Source organism: Pocillopora verrucosa, chromosome 4 (assembly GCF_036669915.1).
Source record: "Pocillopora verrucosa isolate sample1 chromosome 4, ASM3666991v2, whole genome shotgun sequence".
Lineage (NCBI taxonomy): Eukaryota > Metazoa > Cnidaria > Anthozoa > Scleractinia > Pocilloporidae > Pocillopora > Pocillopora verrucosa.
In genome coordinates this window covers 9585713-9607992 of record NC_089315.1, presented here as the reverse complement: position 1 = coordinate 9607992, position 22280 = coordinate 9585713, and the positions used below count along the sequence as shown (strand labels likewise).

The following is a 22280-nucleotide window of genomic DNA, read 5'->3' as shown; positions in this document are numbered from 1 at the left end:
CAATTCCGGGAAAACGCAAACTTTTCAGCAAACTTATAAAAGATAAATGTTGGCATCCTTATCTTGGCTTTTGTTAGCATTTTAGTAACTCCCATGTTCTTCAGAGTGACTTACTTTACATTTTAACAGGAAAGCACGACAGGGTATGGTTAGGGATGGGTGATACAGCAAACGATACGGCGAGCGTCGGCCATGTTACCGATGGAGACAAACCTCCTCCATCGACAGAAAATGAAGGAACATTTAAAGGTCCTAAGTTTGATCCCCCTGTCTATCGTCAACGATATGCTGCAGTATGTGAGCTAGTGAAGAAACAACAAGCAAAAAAGGTACTTGATCGCGAAGCTAGTGTTAAAATTCGTAAACATACTGGAGTTTTTCGATCAGTGAGTGGTCTGTTAGTATATAGTGAGCAATGAATACGCACATTTTGAAACCAAAGAAAATAAGCAGCGAGCTAAAAGCCATTGTTACTGCTTTTGATCCACCTTCACCTCAGCCAATCAGGTGTAATCGTAAACTTGCACTTGTAACGCAAGGAAAAACAACATTTTAAGCATACACAAGGTAAAGAACATTCATTGTTTTCCAGGGTTGTGTTGTCCGTGACTATTGGACATTATTTTCTTAAGCTTACTCACCTACAGTCTGGAATGGCTGAGTTAGGATTTGTTACTTGACATTAGGTACAGGATGTTCTGGCTTCCTACATTACTCTATTCAAAATTGACGTACTGCAAAATTAACTTATTCATCATCACTACCTCGGCTTCTGTCACCAAACAGTGAAAAATAACAGTCCTTTTAAAACCCATCCATGTTTGGATGTGAAACTACCTAAAAACAAATAGCTCAAAACTCTCAGTTTATCAAAAGCATTTACTCAATCCCCTTCTTGTTTTGGTAACACACAAGACTGAGTAATGCCTATGATTCCTGACAAATGACCACTTTTGAATCTGTTGCCAGGTCCATGTAGCCTTTCATAGAGCATTTAATTTAATTCTTCCTCATTGTCTGACTTGGAGCTCTCATGATTATAGTTGGCTTAGAAAATAAATTAAATTTTTCTTCATTGTAAACAATTTCTTTTATCCACATTTATTTAGGTTCTTGATTTTGGTTGTGCTGAAGCAAAGCTAGTGAAAGCATTGATATGTCAAGATAATTTGATTCATTTGGAAGAATTAGTCGGTGTGGATATTGATCAACAGCTTCTTGAAGAAAGCAAGTTCCGCATTAGGCCATTCACAGCAGACTATCTGCGACCACGTACCCATCCCTTCCAAGTTTCTCTATATCAAGGTAATTTCAATTCTTTTTTTTTCAGGTATGAACAGTGTAGGTAATTAAGTGCTAATGCAACAAAAATTAGGTTGAACAAAAAATTATCCCGATTTTAAATTCTTTTATCAGGTTCTATTGCTGAAGCAGATGAGAGGTTCATTGATTTTGATATAATTGCTTGCATTGAACTGTAAGTACATACCTGAAACTCTCCACCTAACACACAAAGTTGATATGTTACTGTGGTGCACTATTTCAGAGAATACAATATTCATGTTTTCACTTTTTTTCCCTTTACATTAACCAAACAAATTATACACAACATATTGCGTAGGCTTTTCTTGTAACATACTTTTTTTTCCCTTTACATTAACCAAACAAATTATACACAACATATTGCGTAGGCTTTTCTTGTAACATACTATACTTGGTGTCAAAATGTGGTAAGAACAAAATCCGGTCTCAAAGCCTCTGGCAAGTTTTTGTGATGTTCTTACCACATCTATCATGATCTATTACTGAACATATGCACAACAGAGTAGAATGTTTGATAGTGTAGTCTGATCATTTGAGTGAGGATATTCCTGAGAAGGACTGTTATTAGTAGTGGTGACTGACTTTTTGACAACCCGAGCAGAGGTCATTAACAGAGTCAAGAGTGGAATGTGCTATTATTTTAGACAATTAAGAGACAGAAAGGTATCAATTTTGTCATCAACTACATGTCTGTACTATTAGGAAAGATGATTAACCCTTTAAATCACAAGATCTTATTTTTGATTCTCCCTTCCAGCTGCTACACAATTTCTTCTTAATAAGTTATGATAATTTGGTGTTAGATCAAGATAAAAACTTCATCTTGATAAGTTTGAGTATTCTAATTACCTGTTTACTGATTATAGTATGGATATCATAGGGAGAGGTTACATGTTGATCAATTCTGTGATTAAAAGGTTAAGAAACAATCAATATGTAGGAAAACTTCTGATAAGCATATACTGAATAGGGTGTAACTGCCCCACAATGCTGAGTCATTCAGCCATAAGAATTTAAAAAGCTTTTTTGTATTGATTAGTCTATAAATTTTTTTTAAAGGATAGAACATCTTCAACCAGACATCCTGGATTTAATGCCTGAAGCAGTCTTTGGTCAGCTGTCTCCTAAGGTTGTTATAGTAACAACACCCAATGTTGAATTCAACGTCTTGTTCCCTGACCTTAAAGGATTCCGGCATTATGATCACAAGTTTGAATGGACCAGAGCAGAATTTCAAGAATGGTTAGTTCTTAACCAAAGTATATGATGTTCAGTTTAATTACCAAAGAAAACTCTCTTATGGAGATTTCAACCAATGTCCCTCAGAAAACCAGTCAGGCTTTATATAACAGTACTATAACATCCCTAAAAAAGAAATAGGGAGAGGAGACAGTTCCATGTAGGTATGGGACGCTCTTGGCAGGGAGGGTCATATCTTAAGGTTTACTTGTGACATTTGACCTGGAAACCGCCAACTAATGAAATTTTTTAAGGTCCCTGTGTTGCAAAATAGGAAGGCAGTGACATGGAACAACTCATTTGTTTGGACCTTGGTGTGTACCCATATACTAAAAGCAATTGGAGCTTTACAATTATTTAACAACTGATTATACATTAATTAAAAACATGCACACCCACAAATAGTATTAACTACCAACTACCATTCAAAGTTTGTCAAAAGAAACAAGTATATTAGTATGTCATATTCAAACTAAGGCTTCAAAAAGTATAGCATAGACCTTTGCCTAAACAAATGTTTTACTTTTCAGGTCAAACACCCAGGCTCTGAAGTACAACTATACTGTGACATTTGATGGGATAGCTGCTGGACCCAAGGGAACAGAACACCTGGGTTGTTGCTCTCAAGTGGCTGTGTTTGAGAGGATAGCATCCTACTCTGCTTCCAGGAAGGGACCAGAGATAGGCCAGCCATACAATCTGGTATGGGTGTTGGCTTCTTTCCATATTCTCAATTTCATATAATGTGGATACTCACTTAACTCTTCAACCCCTATTAGTGATTGGCATCTAACATCTCCTTACAAAATCTTTGTTGAACCAAACATCAAGATCAGGAGAATAAAGGAAATGATTACCCACCAGACAAGCTCTGTTGAACAAATTCTCCTTGTCAGTACCATTGGAAATGTGTTAAGAACAGTGTGGAGAATATGCATACTGATTTAAGGGTATAAAGGGTGAAGGATCAAATTAAGACTTTTGTGTCACTTCAGAACATAGGACAGAAAATCAATGTATTACTAGGGGTTGCAATAAAAACAGTACAAATTTGCTTTGAGTAATCAGGCATTAAATATTTCAAAACTCCCCTCAGCCAGAATTCTTTTTTTAATAAAGTAATTGCGTAGGGTTATGGTTAGGGTGAATAGATATTTCAATGTACCATTCTGGCTTGGAAAACAATTTGAATTTGACTTATATCCCTGAACTTGATTCCTAACATTCCTGAAGGTTTTCATTTGTCAACAAAATTGACCTTATACTTCAGCCTCCATTCTTAAAATTTTATCGCCCTCTGACAACTTAGTTATTTCCCTTTGTATTGAAATTTAGATTGCAGAGGTTCAGTTTCCATATAAAAAAGACACAAGAACAGAGGAAGAAAAGATTCTGCAAGAAGTAGAATACATCCTCTGGATGCTGTCATCCCAAGAGGAGGCTCATTATTCAGAAGAGAGTGACATGGATTCACAATCAAGTGACAAGGATGACAAAAGTTTCCATGGAGAGGAAAATCACCTTACACATGATGAGGACTGTGCAAAAACACATGTGTACTTGCTTAAGGAGTTACTAGGCTTCAGCTCCCTTCAAAAGTTTTGTAATGATATTGAGAAACTAAGGTAGGCTGTTAGGAATAGTGAAAAAACATCTTTAAAATATACACCAAGCTGTCAAAATCAAATAATTAACAGGGCGTGAAATTAACTTTTTTTTCTGATAGCCACTTGGCTCCTAAATTCTTCAAAGTGGTAGCCAATTCAAAAAAAGTTGGTCGCCATTTTCAAAGACAAAAAAAATCTTTCTTTACGCTGTCAGCGTTCTAGATAGACCCTCCAAAATTAAGTTAGGGAAAAGATCTTTAACGTGCTACAAAGTGGACACTAGGATGGATGATAAAAAACGTTCAGGCTCATCTAAATTCAAGTTGGTGTCTAGTTATCGATCAAGATGCATGTAATACGTTTTGGAAACAAACTTAACGAGGAAGTTTGCCGCGGATTTATCCTTGCAAATCTTTTTAATTTACTATATCTCTTGGTAAGGTTATGATGAAACGTTCTAGTCGCCAATTTGGCGACTAACTTTCAGGATTTGGTCGCCAAAGTGAAAAATGTAGTCGCATTGGCGCCTGTATTAGGCGCAATTTCATGCCCTGATTAATACTTATGCGGTGTGAAATAATTTAGCCCCACTCCTTCCCTACATTAATAACCCATTCCCTCCATTTGATGCTACATTCTGTTTAAGGGGGAGGGGGAAGGGGGAGAAATGCTGTTTTGTACAGGTATATCCCACCTAACAGAATGTGATACTGAAATCTCTCATCTAGAATGGGGTATCCTAAAAGGAAAAAGGCTTAATATTTAAGAGGTTTTTGTAGGCAACTTACAACTTTTTAGAACCTCAAGAGTTGTAGCTTATTTACTACTGGATAGACTCAGCAAAATCAAATGCAAACTTTTTGTTATAAATTATTACTTACAAAAAAATGCCAGTGACAGTGTCAGCTTTATCTGTCCTCCTATTGATCATACGAAATGACTGAAAAATGCATTACATTGCATAGTTCACCATGTCATGAAGGGTCATACTTAATATCAGTTATCAAATTTTGATAACCAAAGTAATGTGTGAAAAAAAACAGCATTTACAAACTAGTCTTTAAACAAAATTAACTATTAAATTAAATATTTACTTTAGATCTGTGCTGAAAGATTCTTCAAGGTTTTGCCTGACTGAAGATGAATGTGGAGTCCTGTGGCAGCATCAGTCATCACCACAGTGGAGCAGTGAAGAGAGTGACACTGGTTGGGATGTATGTGGTAATGATCAGGAGGTGTATGAATCAAAAAGACCTGACTCAACATGGACAGAACCTGAAAACTGGGATACTGCAGATGAATTTAGTTCTGATGCAATTATCAAGCAAACAACAGCTAATGCAGAGGTCTGTTGGGATTCTTCAAATGATTGTAATACTAAATATTGGGATGGCGAGGACTGGACTAAATTTGAAGAGTATGGAGCGGATGACGAGTTTGAGGAAGAAAACAACTTCAATTTGTATGACAGCTACACTGCAGCAGTTTCACTTGAAAGTGATGGATCTGAGGGTGAAGAAATAAGTGGTAATGACATTGATGGACTTGTTTGGATTACAGAGAATGTTTCAATTACAGATGGGATCCCCAAATAATCAATATTTCAAACTTGCTTCATAATCTCAGGTTAGACCATTTTGAAAAGTGGTTCATAAGAATACTTAACTGTTTAAGCCTGGTTCTAACTATATGTAGTGACACAAGCACAAGCACAGTCAAGTACAAATGTACATGAGGTAAGTATACCAAGAGAAAATGAATATTGACAAGCACAAGCATTAACACAAGAAAAAGGAAAATTCTGATCCTTATGCTGGCCCTTGTGTATATGCTTGTAACAAGGCCATTTTCACAGTGAAATATCAGCTGTTGTGCTTGTGGTGGTACTTTTGCTTGCATTGCTAATGAAAACAAGGCTTAGGCTCACAGCTTTTGTTAATCACCTTAATTCACAAAAGAGGCATCCTCTATTTTAAAAATCAAGGGCTAAGACTATTAAGTCTTACAAAAAAAAATTTCTTGCCTCTAAATTCATGGTGAGAAGTATCGAGTAAATGAACCTTGTAAATAGTTTATTAAATTTATTTGGTCCTTTATTACATATGAAATGTTTCTATATGCTACTCCATTTACAAGTTTCATTTCAGAGAGACTCAGCTAAATAATTTTAGTTTAATGAAATAATTATAAATATGTTGAGTCTAATCATGTTTAAGATAACATAAGCTCTGATGATGATACATTTTCCCTCTACCTAGTTGTACAAATATTTTAATGCTACACACCCTTGCCAAAAAGGACTTGCCAACTTTCACATGAACTATTAAGGACCTTTAAAATAGACAGGACTGCAAGATTTTAAAGGCTATTACCTCTGTAGATAACCATCCACTAGGCTCATATTTACCACCAACACACGAGAATAAATATAGTCTGCATAAAAAACAGTGTGCCCTCCCCAAAGTAAATAGCAAACGATTTATGACATCATATGTAAATAGATTGATTTCTAAACACAAGGTAATGTATTTTCTATGTAGTATTTTATCATCCATTTGTAGTTTAAGTATTTTAATTTGAAGGATAGATTTTTATTGAGTGTATAGGCGACTAGAATGTAACAAAAGATATGTACTTTTATCTTTTGGCAATAAAGACTATTACTTACTTACTTACTTATTAAGTAATAATATGCATAACAATCTTCCCAGTTTTAATTGAACAATGAACTTCAAGTTATGGCTATGTTAAATAAAACAAAGATCTTTATAGTCTTTGTTTCTGTCATATCAAAATCCAAATATTCGTTTTTCATTTATAACTATTTACAACCAGTGGTTTGAGTCCTGAGATAATTTATTTCTTTGTAATTGTGCTGTATTCATGTATGTCTCTTCCCCTTTCAGTTCCCAGTGCAATGCTGTGTTTCATTCATCTAGCCTTCTGGGCTCATGTCAACATTGATTATTGGGGTGGGGAAAGGGGCTGGTAACATTGTGAATTATTTCTTACGAAAAGTTAGAGTCCCCAAATAAAAAAATTCTAAAATTCTTCCCAATCCATTTTCAAATTGTCAAAAATTTAACTAGGAAGTACTTCATATTTATATTTTTGATAAATTACAATCAATTTATTAACCCACCCAATCTGACTTCCAATTACTAATGGCATTATGATATACACAACATGGTGTGTTACTTTAACAAGGTTGAAACCCATCTACCAACCAGAAGACCTAAAGCTTGACAGAGAAAGTTTCCAATAACTGCTCCAATAATGCTACCAAACACTGGTAAGGGGATGCGATAATAGCCAAGGGCTGCCCCTCCCACCCCTCCCACAAATCCTGACACTATTGGGGTTACTCTTTTAGCTTTGATTTTTTCAGCATCCACAGGTGTCACATGACCTTTGGTTCTCGCAAGATCAGCAGTAATAACAACAAATGCTATCCACAGAATATCCTGTAGGAGTCCCACTATCACACCTACTACATGACCCATCAGTAACAGTGATGTCTGAGCTAACAAACCTGTTGTAGAAGCAACAATGAACAGTACTGCCCCTAGTATTCCTTGCAGAAAGACAAACAAAAGCCTTATAACAGTCCATACTACATCATAAGATTGATAGCTCTCAGGTTTTCCTGCTTTGCAATCTCGACAGAAGTGTTCGCAGTTGCTCGTTAAAGCATTATAGTGCCGTTCTCCCAAGCGCTTCCTCGCCCTTCGCACCACCTCATCCGAGGAGAACACCACAACCCCATCGACCTCATCCGTCGGAGGGTACTCTATCCTGTACACAACTTGGTTAGACTCAAGAACAAATTTAGTTCTTGAAACTTCTCCTTTGGTAGTGGGGTTACTTTCTCGAAGAGATCGTAAACCAGTGTCTTGATCACCAGTCTTGTGTATAACCCACGCAAATTTTGGCTTTACTTTATCCACGATGAAGTGATGCCAGTAACCCAACGGGCTTTCTTCCATGACATGATCGCCCTTGCGCAATTGCGCTAACGACGTAATCTTAGTTCTGGGAGAAATTCTTCCGAAGTCGAAAGGGACAGTCTTCTTCGATTCCTCAAGTTTGAACATCGATATTTTCTGAATCTCTGGCCTCACAAAGTAAGAGCGAGTCCGATTCAAAGACCGAAGTTAGTGTGGTACATAAATATAGTCGGTGAGGTAAGAACTGACACGCAGCAAATGGACTTTGTGATTTGTCGCGAGTCACACCTACACTTAGTCATCGACGTTTACCCAAACGTAAACATGACAATTTACCTCCTCAATGTTTGTAAATTTGTGGTCATTTACAAGTAATTTCCCGACTGCTACGCGACCGTTTCCAGGTCGGAATAATCCCAAATGTTTATTCCTCCTCCAAAGATTTTTTCCAGAGCGATATTGCCACATGGAAACGTACAAATCTTACTCTGTGCTTTATATGGCCCAGTTGCTTCATCAAATCACAACATTAAATATTGCAGATTTCAAAGGAAATTGAAGCCGATTTCTCAGACATAATTCAGATATGAATCGTCCAAATAACCGACTCACGTGGTTGTTGTTGATTTAGCTCCGGTGTCACAGTGATATGTGTACCCCCGTGATATGTGTACCCCCGCACACATATCACTAGTGATATGTGTACCCCCTCCAAGATGGCGGCCAGTGATATGTGTATCCCCCACCCCCCTCCCCTCCAAAAAATAAATAATTACGGCTAACTTGTGTTAATGGACGCAAATCGTTCACTGAACCATCTTCCACAATCAGAACTGTAAAGACACGACTCGCGAGTCCGACAGTTCTTATGGGCCAGTAGCAAACATCAAACAATCTATTGGAAATATAAAGGAATCGAAATTGTCATTTAAACAAAAATATATCTTAGGGATTCACATATCACTGGTGACTACAATCGTATCGGCTTTGTCGCCTGTCTAGCACTGAAATTACTTGCTACTAGCTCCTTTACTGGCTAGTACGTAAGTGCATGAAATATTTCACCAACTGACAGCAATTTTTATTGATTCCCAATCATATGTGTCATTGACAAATTTAAAAAGTACACAGACGACATCGTACTAGCCAGGGGATACGTATATCACTGAGATCTCTCGTTCAGTGATATGTGTATCCTCAACATATCTCGGGGTTACGCATATCGCGGAAATCGTAGTAAGTGATATGTGTATCCCTTGGTAAAGCAAGCGCTGTTGTCTTTCTAGCAAATTACTAGCTAAGCTTATATATGGCTAGTAAGTGTATTATTGATTCCAAATTGACAGACGACAGCGAGTTAGTCAGGGGATACACATATCACTGCGATCGCCGTTCAGTGATATGTGTATCCCCAATACATCTTGGGGATACAATGTGGATACGCATATCGCGGGCAATAGCAGTCAATATGTGTATCCCTTGGTAAAGCAAGCGCTTTTGTCTGTCCAGCAAATTACTACCTAAGCTTATATATGGCTAGTAAGTGTATTATTGATTCCAAATTGACAGACGACAGCGAGTTAGTCAGGGGATACACATATCACTGCGATCGCCGTTCAGTGATATGTGTATCCCCAATACATCTTGGGGATACAATGTGGATACGCATATCGCGGCAATCGCAGTCAATATGTGTATCCCTTGGTAAAGCAAGCGCTTTTGTCTGTCCAGCAAATTACTAGCTAAGCTTATATATGTCTATGGGGCACATGTTTTCTTTGAAGCTCTAAAAGGCCCGGGTGCAAAGCTTCAGTGTTTTGTGTATCCCTACCAGGGGTACACATATCACTAGTGATATGTGTGCGGGGGTACACATATCACGGGGGTACACATATCACTGTGACACCGGCACTCATCGTATTTCTAAATCTACCAGCACGATTACTTGGTCAGCGGTATTTGATTTTGACGGTACAGTGATGCATATATAAAGCAAAAAAGGGAACTTTTCAAAGATGGCGGACGATGATGTTGAAGAACTTCAGGAAAGTCTATCAAAATTTGTAAGTGTTGCTTTTGGTGGAGCGCGCATTAAAGCTCTATTAATACTACCGAAGGCTCATTATATGTTTCCTGCAGTGCACAGAGAAACCAAATACCCACCTCATCTTGGTAGCTGCTCAGAAATGCGTTAGTGGTGGAAAATGGACCCGGCTTTTGGAATGCTTGACTCGATCTGACCATAAGGTTTGTGAACATTTGTTCACCATCGATAAGAATTATTAAACGTCATTAAATTAATATTCTAGATGTTTTACAATTTTGTGTCTCTGGTTTGAAATATTGCATAAATTATTCTATGCCCAGTTCATTTGATTCTAATACATGAAGATAAAGAAATTGGGTCGTGCCACAGCTAACAGCTAAACGACCGTGAGAAGGAAAGTCTTTCATTAGGATCTCATTAGATTTAAACCCACGCCTAATGAAGTTTAATTGCCGAGCCACACATTGGGATCATGATCAAAATTTTTTTTCGTATAATCAGTACTTTTAAAGAGCAGAAACTAAGTTTTATTGTTTATCAGTACTAAAGTGGGTTTGTTCTTGTGAAATGATTAATGGTTTGAGCTTGGGAGGCACTCTTTGCCATGTTGTCAAGTCTTTCTGATAAGGTAGTCTTGAAATGAGTGCTTTAAGTGATTGACTGATTTTGATAACTTGAGTTGAATTTTTTGACTCTGTTATCAAGTTGACTTCTGCTCCTGTTGACAAAACATTTGATTTAGTGATTATCACCGGCAGAGGTCACACCTATTCATTGCAGCCCTGAGTTGACGTTTGTTTTGTGTATGCACAGGATGCTCTTGAATTTGTTGGTTGGGAACTAATTGGAGTCATATCTCAAGCTATTGCTGATGACTTTGAATCAGATGCTCTTGAAGAAAGAAAGAAAATCCTTCGATTAATCGCTGAGGTAAGCAAATTAAGTTACTTTTCACAAAGTGGAGACGAGCTGTGCAGTTATTGGTTTTTCATTTAGCTTCTGTTTCTACTAAATGAAACAAATTGGAAGGTTTAAAACCATAACAAACAAACAGTTGTGATTAATTTGCCTTCATGTCATAGCTGAAGACTGATAAAAATTATGTTTCTAACTATGATCACCCTTTATCAGAGTAATATTATATGCTGTGCACTTAGATATCTACAAGTACAAAAAAAATGTCTAATGGTTCTTTTGCCATTTTAGGCCTGTTTCAGGATTCTACTAAAACCAGTTTTGTTGAAGTTTATTTCTTTTTTTTGTTTTTCAAAGAAAATACTCTATTTTTGTCTATGATGAAAAAATGCATTAAGTTGACATTTGAATTATAAAATATTTAAATATCAGAGATCTCATGTGTTTTCAGGTGGTTACAATTCTTTTTTTAAGATAAAAGTTTATTTCAAATATTGAATTATTGGTGTGAAACTAACAGAGATGCAGTGCAAAGGAGGTTTGCATTGGAGTGTTGGAACAACTTGACTCTGGGACAGACTGCCATTTTAACAATTTTGTTACTCTGCTGGATACCCTTAAGACAGGTAAATAAAAAATATAATGCAAGATATGATAAAGAAGACATTTAGCTAAAAGATTTGGGTGAGTAATCATGTCTTTTCTTCCTTTAGAAGGTGTTTTCCTCAGGTTTTTAGTTGCTTCGTTTTTCTTTTTTTTTTAAGCAATACACAGGCTGCAAGAGAAGAAGTCAAAGTATGTTGGTATGGCACTTCCATGTGTGACAAGATACATCAAAGGTATTCAACTCTCAGATGAAATAGAGACAGAGAAAGAGTCTGGCAGTGAATGTCTGAAAATGCCATCCATCATGAAACATGTACTGGATTTTCTCAGACCATTGGTGCAGGAAGTCAGCTTGCAATCATCCTCTGCTGAAATAGTAAGTATATTTACAAAAGCTGTAGATAATCCATTGACTTAAGATCTACCTGTAGTATCCTTAAATGACAGAATGACAAGAGAGTGACAAAGTAATAGAAGAGAGTGGTGAGACGAATATAAGACCATAGAAGAGACATTTACTAAGCTTAAACATAAAGACATGCTATTGAAACATTAGCTTCAAAATAAAAGCTGATTGGTATGAGCAGTTTTTTAAGATGCAACAATCTTCAATAACCAGCTCTTGTACATACAGTTAGGTCTTAAGCCTTCAACTGAGTGAAGATAAAAAATAAGCAAGATATAAATTTTGCATAACCAGATATAAAAACTTTATTTCTATTTATTTTTAAGTGGATATGAAATAAAAAGAAAATTAACTTATTGTTTCTTTAGTCCCCCTCAAGTTCTTGCATCAGCCAATTAGGACCAGAGATTATCAAATGGTAGGTTCTTTGTTCATTTATTTAATCAACAAATAACAAATAAAATAACTTTTTGCTTTGATTGGAAGGTTTTTGAGCCATTTTAGTGTAATATTTATTTTACTTTGTGTGAAATAACTTGGTGTAATTTATTGACACTTAGTGTAGTTAAAATCAATTCAAAACAAAATTGATTTAAGTTAGGACAGATAAGAAACTTAACTAGCTTTATGAGGGTAACAATCAGACAATCAATCAATAATGAGAAGTTAGTCAATAATAAGAGAAGGGGAAATTCTTTGATAATTTATAAATTTAAGACTTCAAATAGCAGTTTAAAATGAGGAATGTGCACATTACCAATTGATAATGAGACATATTTTTATTATTTATATACCACAAAGGTGAAAAGTGATTATCGGAAGTGCTGATTAGCTAGTTTAGAAGTGAATAGCAAGTACTATTTACCCCTTGAGCAGCCATGACAAACCACACATCAATAGTTTAATTTCTGACCATTTTATTGAAAGAAATGATAAAACTACGGTAAACCTGGGGGTAACTTGTAATAGTGTAGTTTAATCATCAGGGTGAGTGTAGTCCTGAGAAGGATTGTTGTTGGTAGTAGTAACTGACATTTCAACAACCTGAGCAGAAGTCATCATCTGATGATGACTTCCACTCAGGTTGTCGAATGTCAGTCACCACTACCAACAACAGTCCTTCTCAGGACTACACTCATTCAGACAATCAAACTATACTCTACAAATAATAAAACTATTTTTTATTAATTTTGTATCTGTGTGGTGTATATGAAAACAACTATTCATCTCTGTTGTTCAAAGTAGTTGATATTTACCTTTGTGGCTTGGTAAATACCCACCACTATTCACTTCCACTTTGGTAAGCAATTGTTTATTAGTTGTATGAAGTGTCAGTTGTATAAAAAATGTCGATAATGTATTCTTAAAATCTCTGACATAGTTTTATCCTATTTGTACAGTTTGATCCAGCTCTTGGATTATCCATTGGTTTTTGTGGATTTAGAAAAACATTCTAAAGAAAATGCAGACCCTGATAATGAGGATGATGAATCCATTTCTGAGGAGAAATGTTCTTTGACTGTAATGGAATACAGAACAATTGCACTGGAAATTATGGTATGTTCATAATTTTAGATAGACATGAACCAAGAGCTGGCATCATGTTGTCTGATTGTTATGTTGAGTGTAGACTCTTAGAGGACTCATTTGATCAGTATTAGTGACTTACATCCTGACAACCATTTTTATATCACTTGAGTCAAGTCATGACTCCAATGATGACTTCCACTTAGGTTGTTGTAATTTCAGTCATTTATTACCTCCAACAGTCCTTCCCAACTGTACTCTCATGTAGATAATCAGACTACACTGTTAAGATTACTAATCAACAAATGTAATCATGGCTAACTGTTGTTTTCACTATTCTTTTTTTATATTTAAATAGAAATTCATTCATATGGCTAATGGATCGTATCTGTACCTCATGGAATACACTTCTAAAACATACAACAATGTTCAAGAAAAATCAAACAAGACTTCAGACAGAGATGTTTCCGCAGAAGAGGAATATGATGATGAGGATGAGCAAGGTAACTGAAATAATACTATAAAACTTTCTGTAAATACTTTTAGCCAGTCCTTTTATCATCATAAGGCTGAAGTAAAGCCACTTATTGCAGAAGAGGCTAATTTAAGGAGGCTCTTCAAATTTGAAAAGGTATCAGAAATTTGACTCTAGATTCTGCTCTTGAACATTACTTTTGAAAACTTTTCCCTTTTGATTACACATTTTTTTTAAATTGCAATTTAATTTGCATCATTAATGGGCCCAGCATGAGTTAATTGGTTGAATGTTTAAATGCTCTTCTATGGCTCTGTTTTCAAAGACATTTAAAAAATACTTTGAGTCATTATTTACAATGAATCTATTAATGTACTTTAAATGTTAAGGGCTTTAATTTGTATTTAGAATAATAGATAAAGTTTCTAGCTTACTTAATTTCCTTTTTATCTGTTTTCAAGAAAGAAGCTGTTATCCAGTGTTAGGCCTTGGCTGTTTTGTTTATTTACTACTTGTGGAAAAGATGGAAGACAGAAATATCCCTGCAGTTTTTAGGTAAGTGACCAAAGGGGAATTTATCCAATACATTTTCAAGTGGAAAGTTCATGAGAAGGAAAAAAAACAGTTGGATGACTCTTAGATTAAACACCAAGTTCTCAGAGTTTAAATTATAAGAAATGTATAGCAGACAGCTGGGAGAATTCATATCTAGATCTTGGGAGTAAAAGGTTTACTACTAGTAAGTTGAAGGGTGGCCTTAGTCTCTTTCTTCCCACTGAAGTATTTATCAACTCTTGGAAAAAAACCTTTTTTGTATATTTTTCACAGCTTTAGATATTTACTAAGAGTCAACATCAAAAGCATCCTCTTCCTTCTTAGCAGGTCAGTTATTTTTAGAAGAAATTGTTTTATTTCTTTTTAATTCCAAGCACCGCAAGATTTGTTCTCTTATAAATAGTGGGAGACTAAAGGGTACACCCATGCTCAGGGGTGCAACCAAGGGAGGGGGTAGGATACTGATTATTCCTTATTTTTCTGCATTGGATACAAAATACTTTGTAATCATTATTGTAAATAGCTTCAGGCAATTTTGATTTAGTTGCACATACTATTGGACTAGTGTCTACATACAGAATATAAAAAATGGATGAACAACAATATGATATATTCAGGTATTTTTTATTGAAAAGTTTCTGTACTAGAGATTACAAAAGACTTTCAACACCTGAATACACAAAAGGTTTTGGCTGAACTTGTTAGCTAGCAAAGGGAAAAAAAGTACTACAATAAATGTAAATCTCTTAAACTTTCTCCTTTGCCTTGCAGAACAGAACACGGTGTCATTTACAAGGGTTTGGTGTGTATTTTGTGAGTGCTTCAGCTAATATTTCAAAAATGTTTTTCCTAATTTACATTCATCTTATAATTTAAATGTGTCGACTATCTACCGCCTAATCAATTTTCATAATGTTAGCACTAATAAACGTTTTTCTCTTTTCAGGGACTGTTGGAGACATTGTCAAAAAGACTGAAAGATAAGAGTTTGGTGTACAATCAGTACGAGTTCAAAGATTTAATGGACATTGTTAAGGTGGACACCACGTTTGATTTTCAGCTGATTTTGTCACTGGGTATCCGGTTAGATCGAACCATGGTTAGATTGCTCCTAGTTAGATTGCTCCAATCGAAAGTTAGATTGCTCCATCCAAAAAGTTACTTCGCTACCAACATAAGTTACTTCGCTCCATGTTGTAAAGTATTACTTACCAATGATTTTTAAAGTTTATAAGTGATGATGTGTCTTACGACGATTCGTGTACATCGTATCCACTCTGTCCTTCAGATTAGCCACCAAGCTACCGATCGTGGAATAAATTATATAACGTTATATTCTGAAGCATATTGAAAAGGATCATTCAAGTACCAATACTATCCAGTGTGGCCCTTTTCGCTGTTTGATGTAAGGAAACTGATATCCGACATCTTTAATTAATAAAGGAGATTACACCTCGTGAGTCCCTTTCATGACGCTTTATTTGTTCTTTCTACGTAGCTCGGATTTATTTCAAGCGCGCGCGAGCGATATTAATAGATTGTTCGGTAAGATATTCACGTCATGAACTATCAATTTAGATACGTTAGTTTTGCTACTTTTACCTTAGTTTTCTACATGGAGCGAAGTAACTTATGTTGGCAGCAAAGTCACTTTTTGATGGAGCGAGCTAACTTTCGAGTGGAGCGATCTAACTTTTGGTTGGAGCGATCTAACTGGGAGCGAGCTAACCAGGATGCGATCTAACCGTAATTCTGTCACTGACAGTACCTAGTACAGGAAAGTTTTTAAAGTTTTGTTTCGTATTTTAACGGCAGGCTCTTATAAATGTTATGACGATGTGTTCATCAAAGAAATTGGTAAGTGCACATGTGTTCATAGCGATGTTCTTACCGATTTCATACGAGCTACTGGAAAAGAAGAAAGTCATGAAATAATGAGTAGGGTTCATAAAGACTGAATATGATTTTTTTATATAGAAAAACAAAGAAATATATATTTTAATTGCATGGTCGTGTTTACGCCACTTTAAACCAACTTCTCGAACATTAAAAAAATCCTGGAAAGTTTTGGAATTTAGGAATTCCAAAGATGACGATCAGTGTCTTAGTTTTATTATCTTGCTTGGTGAATACCAATACTCTAAAAGTATAACGCACAGTGGATCGTAACAGAAGTGTATTACTGAAGTTGTATGCCTCTGGTCTCAACAACCCTCAAAGACATGTGAATGCTTAAGAACACACACTCCAAAAGTGCTCAACATTTCAACGTTGTTGACATTTGATTATTTGATGCGTTTGTTTTCCTTTGCGCCACAGAGATTAAGAGCAGTTCAAGTCCTTCCGAATCTGGTATCAAAGCTTGACACGAGAAGTCGATACGGATTATTATAGTAGGTACATTTTGTGTGCCTCTTGTAGCAACTTAGAAAACTTAACACTGTATATAAATAAGAGAAGATTATTACAACTATTGAGATGGTAAATCTGGTCCAAGGAGGCTGGCACATGACTCTAATTCCGTCAGGACTGTAAACAGGGATCATGTTTAAGGAAGAAGTATCTTCCAGAAATCATACAATGTTTATCTCCTTTGTTAAGGATTATGTGTGAAAATATGTAACTGACCGCGTCCTGAGATTCCGACAAGTAATATAACCGTTTGAAACTTTTTTTTATGTATACAGTCAAACCTGTATTAAGCGGCACCATATTAATCGTCAAAGTCCCGAATTTTTCCGCTCAGTTACTGTAATTTTTACCTCTGTTAAACGGTCACTTCTATTCTATTGGTCGTGGTTACCCTTCACCTTGTCCCAGACGGCCTGTCTCTGTTGTCTTCCACCTGTAGTGAACGGTCACTTAAGCAGAACCACTCAAATAAAACTTGAAATAATATTTCAAGTAATATCTCCCGAAATCAATGTTAGTTTAGGGTGTTTATGTCATTCATAGGTTAAAATGGTGGTTTTTTTATCGTGTTGTTGTTGTTGTTTTTTTTATTAACACCCCTATTCTGTGAACCTGTATGAAGTAGTCAACCTGTAATTAATGGTCACCCCGCCATTTCCCCTGGGTGACCGTTTAATACAGGTTCAACTCTATAATATATACATATGATAAAACGTGCTTTACCAGCGTTCGATTTACTTTACTGTCTCGAAAATGTTACCATCTAAATTAACAATTTCTTTCACATTGGTTTTTTTTTCAGCACTGTTCTACAAGATTGTTCTCATCCCGGGGTGGCAGGCCTTTTGATTCATCTCTTAAAAGAGCAAGTTGACCAAGCTTTAAGTGTAAGAGTTGTCTGGTTTGATTTTCAAAAACACCTGTACCATTGTAGATACTGCTAAGGAAAGTCTTTTGCTCCTTTATGTGCGTGATATCAAACAATCGTAGGACCAAACAAAGAAACTCGATGTATTATTTGGCGACCTAAAACCATAGAGTTTTTGCCAGGAATAGAATTTGCGTCGCTAGAAAAAAAAATGCATCACAGTGCCCAGCGTGACTGCGCACTTTTACTTGATTTCTTTTTAGAAATCGCGAAGTTTGTTATAGCATTCGTTTTGTTTTCTGTTTTTAGACATCAGAAGATGAACCTTGGTTTCAAGGCAGCCGTCTTATGTCAATTCTCCAGTTAGTTTTCAAACCTCCCTCGGGAGCTGGCACCGATAAGGACCTGGTACAGGAAACAGATAGGTAACTATGACATATGAATTTAGCTTCTATGTACTTTTAAAAAAGTGTGATAATTTAAGAGACTACATCGAGGAAAATTCTCTTGAGGCCCTTTAAAGTAGCTTCACACGGTTATTAAATAATTATTTAATTTATGTATGGAACATGATTATTTTTTGTCATACGTTCAGTTGTGTTTTGATAGGCATCTTACTCCTCTCTTTGTAGAGTCATGGCAGCCCTGAACTGCCTAAGATTTGTTCTTCTTAGAGATGAGAGCGACAAGGTGATGTAACTAACATGGAGTATCAATTAAGAAACTTACGGTAGAACCTCTAGCAACTGGCACTTCCCGATAGCTGACTTAAAGTTGTGGTCCTAGCCATGCGAAAAGACGGGTGTCGAGGTTCCCTCCTTGTAAGGAGGGAGAGGGGGGCACTGTTCTCTGCCAGTTCAGGATAATGATTGTAACCTAGCTTTGGTTTTTATACGAGACAAGTAAGGAGGCGTACATTGTGCAGGTACACGCAACCAACCATGTTATTGGATGATCAAATAGATAGAAAGATCCCACCAGAAAATTATCAGCAGGTCGCGTGCTGGAATGTGTCCGATCTTTTCCAATTAAAAAAGGATAAGTGCTGAGTGCTGGGTTCTTAAATCACCTGGATCAAAACTTTACCACCGTTGTTTCGCTAAAGCTTCAGACTGACATCTAACGGCTCAGCAGAGTGCGTCACCTTTGTCACCTAAGGTCTAAAAATCTCGTTATGCAATTCGAATTTCAGCCGGCATTGTCATCTTCACATTTCATTTACTTACAAAATATGAAATTCCTGTTTGTGATATTTGTCGGGCCCGTGCCTTCAAATCTCTGACCAGTTTACTTTTTCATGAAACGTAGACTACAGTATGGAGAAACTTCACAACAATCGAAAAGGATTTCACGGAGCCCTTAAGACAGGCATCGAAAGTGACCAGATTACAATACCAAGCAGAACTTGCAAACAAACGGGATGAAATGGCAGGAAATAAAAGTAAGGTTACTTTTATGGTGCTTTTTTTTATAGATATTTTGTCCAATACCTTGTATTGATAGTCTCGTGGACCAAATGGCATTTGATTGCTCAAATAACGGTTATAAACAACTTTTTTTTTTCAATTCTGAAGGTAAAAATATGGAACAGAACACTGAGTTCAGCGTTAAAAGTCCTGATGGAAAAGCACTGGAACTAATGTCGCTCGCAGACCAATGTGAGGTAAGTCTATCATGGAAGTTCTCCTTCCCAACTAGCACTCATTTTTTTCTGAAAAACTGTGAGAATTAAAAGTTGTCTCCATATTTATTTATTCCTGTAGCTTGGCTTACGTTTGCGCGTGTAGCAGAAGGTGGGCGTTATTTCTTGCGCTTTGTTCTTGCTCACCCTTTCCAATGGCGGTAGTTGAAAGTTATGCAACGAGACCATGACAGTATCTTTCAGAGAATTTATTAAAGTGATGATACTTGTCTGTTTTTGTCGGAAGGCTCTTCAATCTGGCTTGTACTCTCTGGATATGATGGACAGTGTACTTGCTCGAATAACAGAGATTGCTACTATCAGAAGCAAAGGGGGAAAGTGAGTTGATTTAGAACACTCGGCTGTTGGCCTGCACTCTTTGGTTCTAACCTGGAATTTAGCTTTGATGGAAGGTTCAGACAACAACGTTAGCAAGTTGGGTACTTTGGTAACCAGAGTAAGACGAGCAACAGTTGCACTTGGGGCCACCTACACTGTCCACATTGAAGTTATTAAATTGTTATCTTGCGTGATTACAACATACTTGTCACGCTTTAGAGTCTCTGGCCTGAATATGGATTTCAAAAGGATGTTAAAGCACTCTGAAACCAAAGTAATATGAAACGTTCAGAAACACTTGAATGACAGTAAACAACCAGAGTTGTAGAGTGCTCTGAAGCACTCGCGTGACAGTGAGCAACCAAAGAATTGTGAGGCGCTCTGAAACACTTGCGTGACGGCAAACAACCAAAGAGTTGTGGAATAATTTGAAGCACACGCGTGACAGTAAACAACCAAAACACTTGCGTGACAGCATAAGTCAAAGGGTTGTGAAGCGCTCATCGAACACTTGCGTGAAAGCAAACAATCAGAGGTGTGAAGCGCTCTTACACTTGACAACCTCTTACCACTTTGAGCGTGGTCCATATTTTTGTGGTGAACAAGAAGGGGATATGAACACGAATGACGAATTCTTAAAAATTTGAATTAAAGTAAAGGCCCTTTGAATGTTCATGTAAAAGCGAAACGTTAATAAAAATAACACGATCCCGACCTCGACACTCGATTGATAAACAACTTTTGTCATTTGACTCTGATAATGATTTCCGCTCAGGTTCATTACAACTGACAACAGTCCTACTCAGGACCACCCTCACCCAGACGATCAGACGCAAGGATCAACGTCCCCCCCCTTCCCCGGCCTGGTTTAAACCATTAACTGTTCTTGTCACTCTTTACAGACGTAAATCAACCTGCTTCCGCATGTGTGTTTTATGTAATATATTATGTGTGAAGCAGAGTGACACAATGACACAGACATTGACTATCGTTATTTAGTTGTTTCTTTGATACGGGAACCTTAGTCCCTTTGCCAGACTAAGTAGACTTCTCCAGTACTTTTTGTGATATTTCAATGGCAAATTAGGTGGCAGTCGGTTCCTAATCCACCAAGTTTTTATATATGGGTCTTTTTCAGGTTACTGATGTTACAAAGTTGATTTCAAAATTTACAATTACAAATACGTCTCTTTTTTGAACTTCACAAAAGAAAAGAGAAACCTAATGAATAAATGAAACATCATGGAAAACTCAGTGGCCTATAAACAGCTATCATACTAAAGTAAAGATCTGGTTAAATACGTAGTAGCTATGTTTGTCCTGATCGTGTCAAGAGAGTTCACATTACTGGTAATTTTCAAGAAGCATACAACAGGTGTTAAGATTTTCGTGTGAACTACTACTGTGTGATATGGGAACAGATGAAGACAAACCAATGGCCAAAATAAGTGTAAAATTTATCAGTCATCAGAATAGTTTACGGGTTATTTTCGCGAAGCAAACCTGAACATGTGTTAACAAGTTTGTGTTAAGTAGGTACTAATTTGGATGAGGGCACAGATGACGTCTCGTCAACGGCGAAAACGTTTACATTTATGTAAGAGTTATTAGAAATTTTATCCACAAAATATTGATGATATTCATAACATGAGTAAAACTACACCACAACAAAAATAAAAGTACATGTTTACTCTTACATAAATTCCGCAAAATTTCATTGACACTTACATCCATCAGTGCTGGCGTTCAATTTTTGTTCCCAAAACAGAATTATTAATTTGGTACTGAATTGTTTCTCTCTCTGGCTGAAAGATAACACATAAACAAAACTGTTAAAAAGCATCGTCATCAAGAAACGAAGAAGGAGTTTTGTCAAAGCTCCCTTATTTTCCGGAGATAATCAAGATAATGATCTGTGAAGTGGATCGGTTTCGTGTTTATTTCATTTTATTGTGGGTCGCCCATACCAAACAATTTTTGCCCAAGCGTTTACCATTAGTTACAGGACAAAAGGAAGCAAACATGTCTGACGAAAACCTGGATGAGAGAACGCGTTTTCTTCTGAAATCTCACACAGCCAAAGAACTGGAAAGGCATCTTCAGCAGTTAAGACAATTTAGATTACTTCAACGAAAAGAGAAAACTGAGGAATTAACAGATAAAGTTTTGTCTCGAAGAGACCCTGAATTACCTCTCGTTCAGTCGTCTTCAGATTGTGGCTCACACCATGTCGTCACTTGTTTGCCTGCCAAGGGTTCAAACATTCAGTCTAATGAGCCGGGGCTCACTAGTTTCGCAGAGAGCAACTGCTACAGTTTGTGTATTCGTGGTAA

At 36.6% G+C, this 22280-nt stretch overlaps 3 protein-coding genes across 3 annotated transcripts; 2 read left to right on the top strand and 1 right to left on the bottom strand.

The window, feature by feature from the left end:
* On the top strand, positions 1–6246 carry LOC131774653 (small RNA 2'-O-methyltransferase). Its single transcript, XM_059090708.2, has 7 exons — positions 1–329; positions 1110–1305; positions 1417–1477; positions 2383–2565; positions 3093–3264; positions 3898–4187; positions 5269–6246. Exons 1-7 carry the CDS (start codon positions 156–158, stop codon positions 5762–5764), a joined length of 1572 nt encoding a protein of 523 aa, XP_058946691.2. The 5' UTR covers positions 1–155; the 3' UTR covers positions 5765–6246.
* Positions 6247–6950: 704 nt separating this feature from the next.
* LOC131774654 (uncharacterized) lies at positions 6951–9862 on the bottom strand. The gene has a single exon (XM_059090710.2). The coding sequence runs from the start codon at positions 8261–8263 to the stop codon at positions 7364–7366; it is 900 nt and encodes a 299-aa protein (XP_058946693.1). The 5' UTR covers positions 8264–9862; the 3' UTR covers positions 6951–7363.
* A 258-nt stretch (positions 9863–10120) lies between these two features.
* On the top strand, positions 10121–20667 carry LOC131795650 (glomulin). Its single transcript, XM_059113239.2, has 20 exons — positions 10121–10179; positions 10256–10363; positions 10977–11093; positions 11599–11704; positions 11843–12060; positions 12459–12508; positions 13491–13647; positions 13976–14120; positions 14554–14647; positions 14921–14974; positions 15419–15449; positions 15594–15683; positions 16463–16504; positions 16967–17040; positions 17862–17946; positions 18237–18352; positions 18560–18617; positions 19236–19368; positions 19502–19590; positions 19856–20667. The coding sequence occupies exons 1-20, from the start codon at positions 10132–10134 to the stop codon at positions 19949–19951; spliced, it is 1911 nt and encodes a 636-aa protein (XP_058969222.2). The 5' UTR covers positions 10121–10131; the 3' UTR covers positions 19952–20667.
* Positions 20668–22280: the final 1613 nt, after the last annotated feature.

Excerpts from the sequence above, each read along its gene's own strand:
- LOC131774653 (XM_059090708.2), top strand. The coding sequence starts at position 156 with ATGGGTGATACAGCAAACGATACGGCGAGCGTCGGCCATGTTACCGAT. Across the intron at positions 330-1,109 it reads AGAAACAACAAGCAAAAAAG|GTTCTTGATTTTGGTTGTGC; the intron begins GTACTTGATCGC and ends ACATTTATTTAG. Across the intron at positions 2,566-3,092 it reads AGAGCAGAATTTCAAGAATG|GTCAAACACCCAGGCTCTGA; the intron begins GTTAGTTCTTAA and ends TTTACTTTTCAG.
- LOC131774654 (XM_059090710.2), bottom strand. The coding sequence starts at position 8,263 with ATGTTCAAACTTGAGGAATCGAAGAAGACTGTCCCTTTCGACTTCGGA.
- LOC131795650 (XM_059113239.2), top strand. The coding sequence starts at position 10,132 with ATGGCGGACGATGATGTTGAAGAACTTCAGGAAAGTCTATCAAAATTT. Across the intron at positions 13,648-13,975 it reads CAATTGCACTGGAAATTATG|AAATTCATTCATATGGCTAA; the intron begins GTATGTTCATAA and ends ATATTTAAATAG. Across the intron at positions 17,041-17,861 it reads AGTCGATACGGATTATTATA|CACTGTTCTACAAGATTGTT; the intron begins GTAGGTACATTT and ends TTTTTTTTTCAG.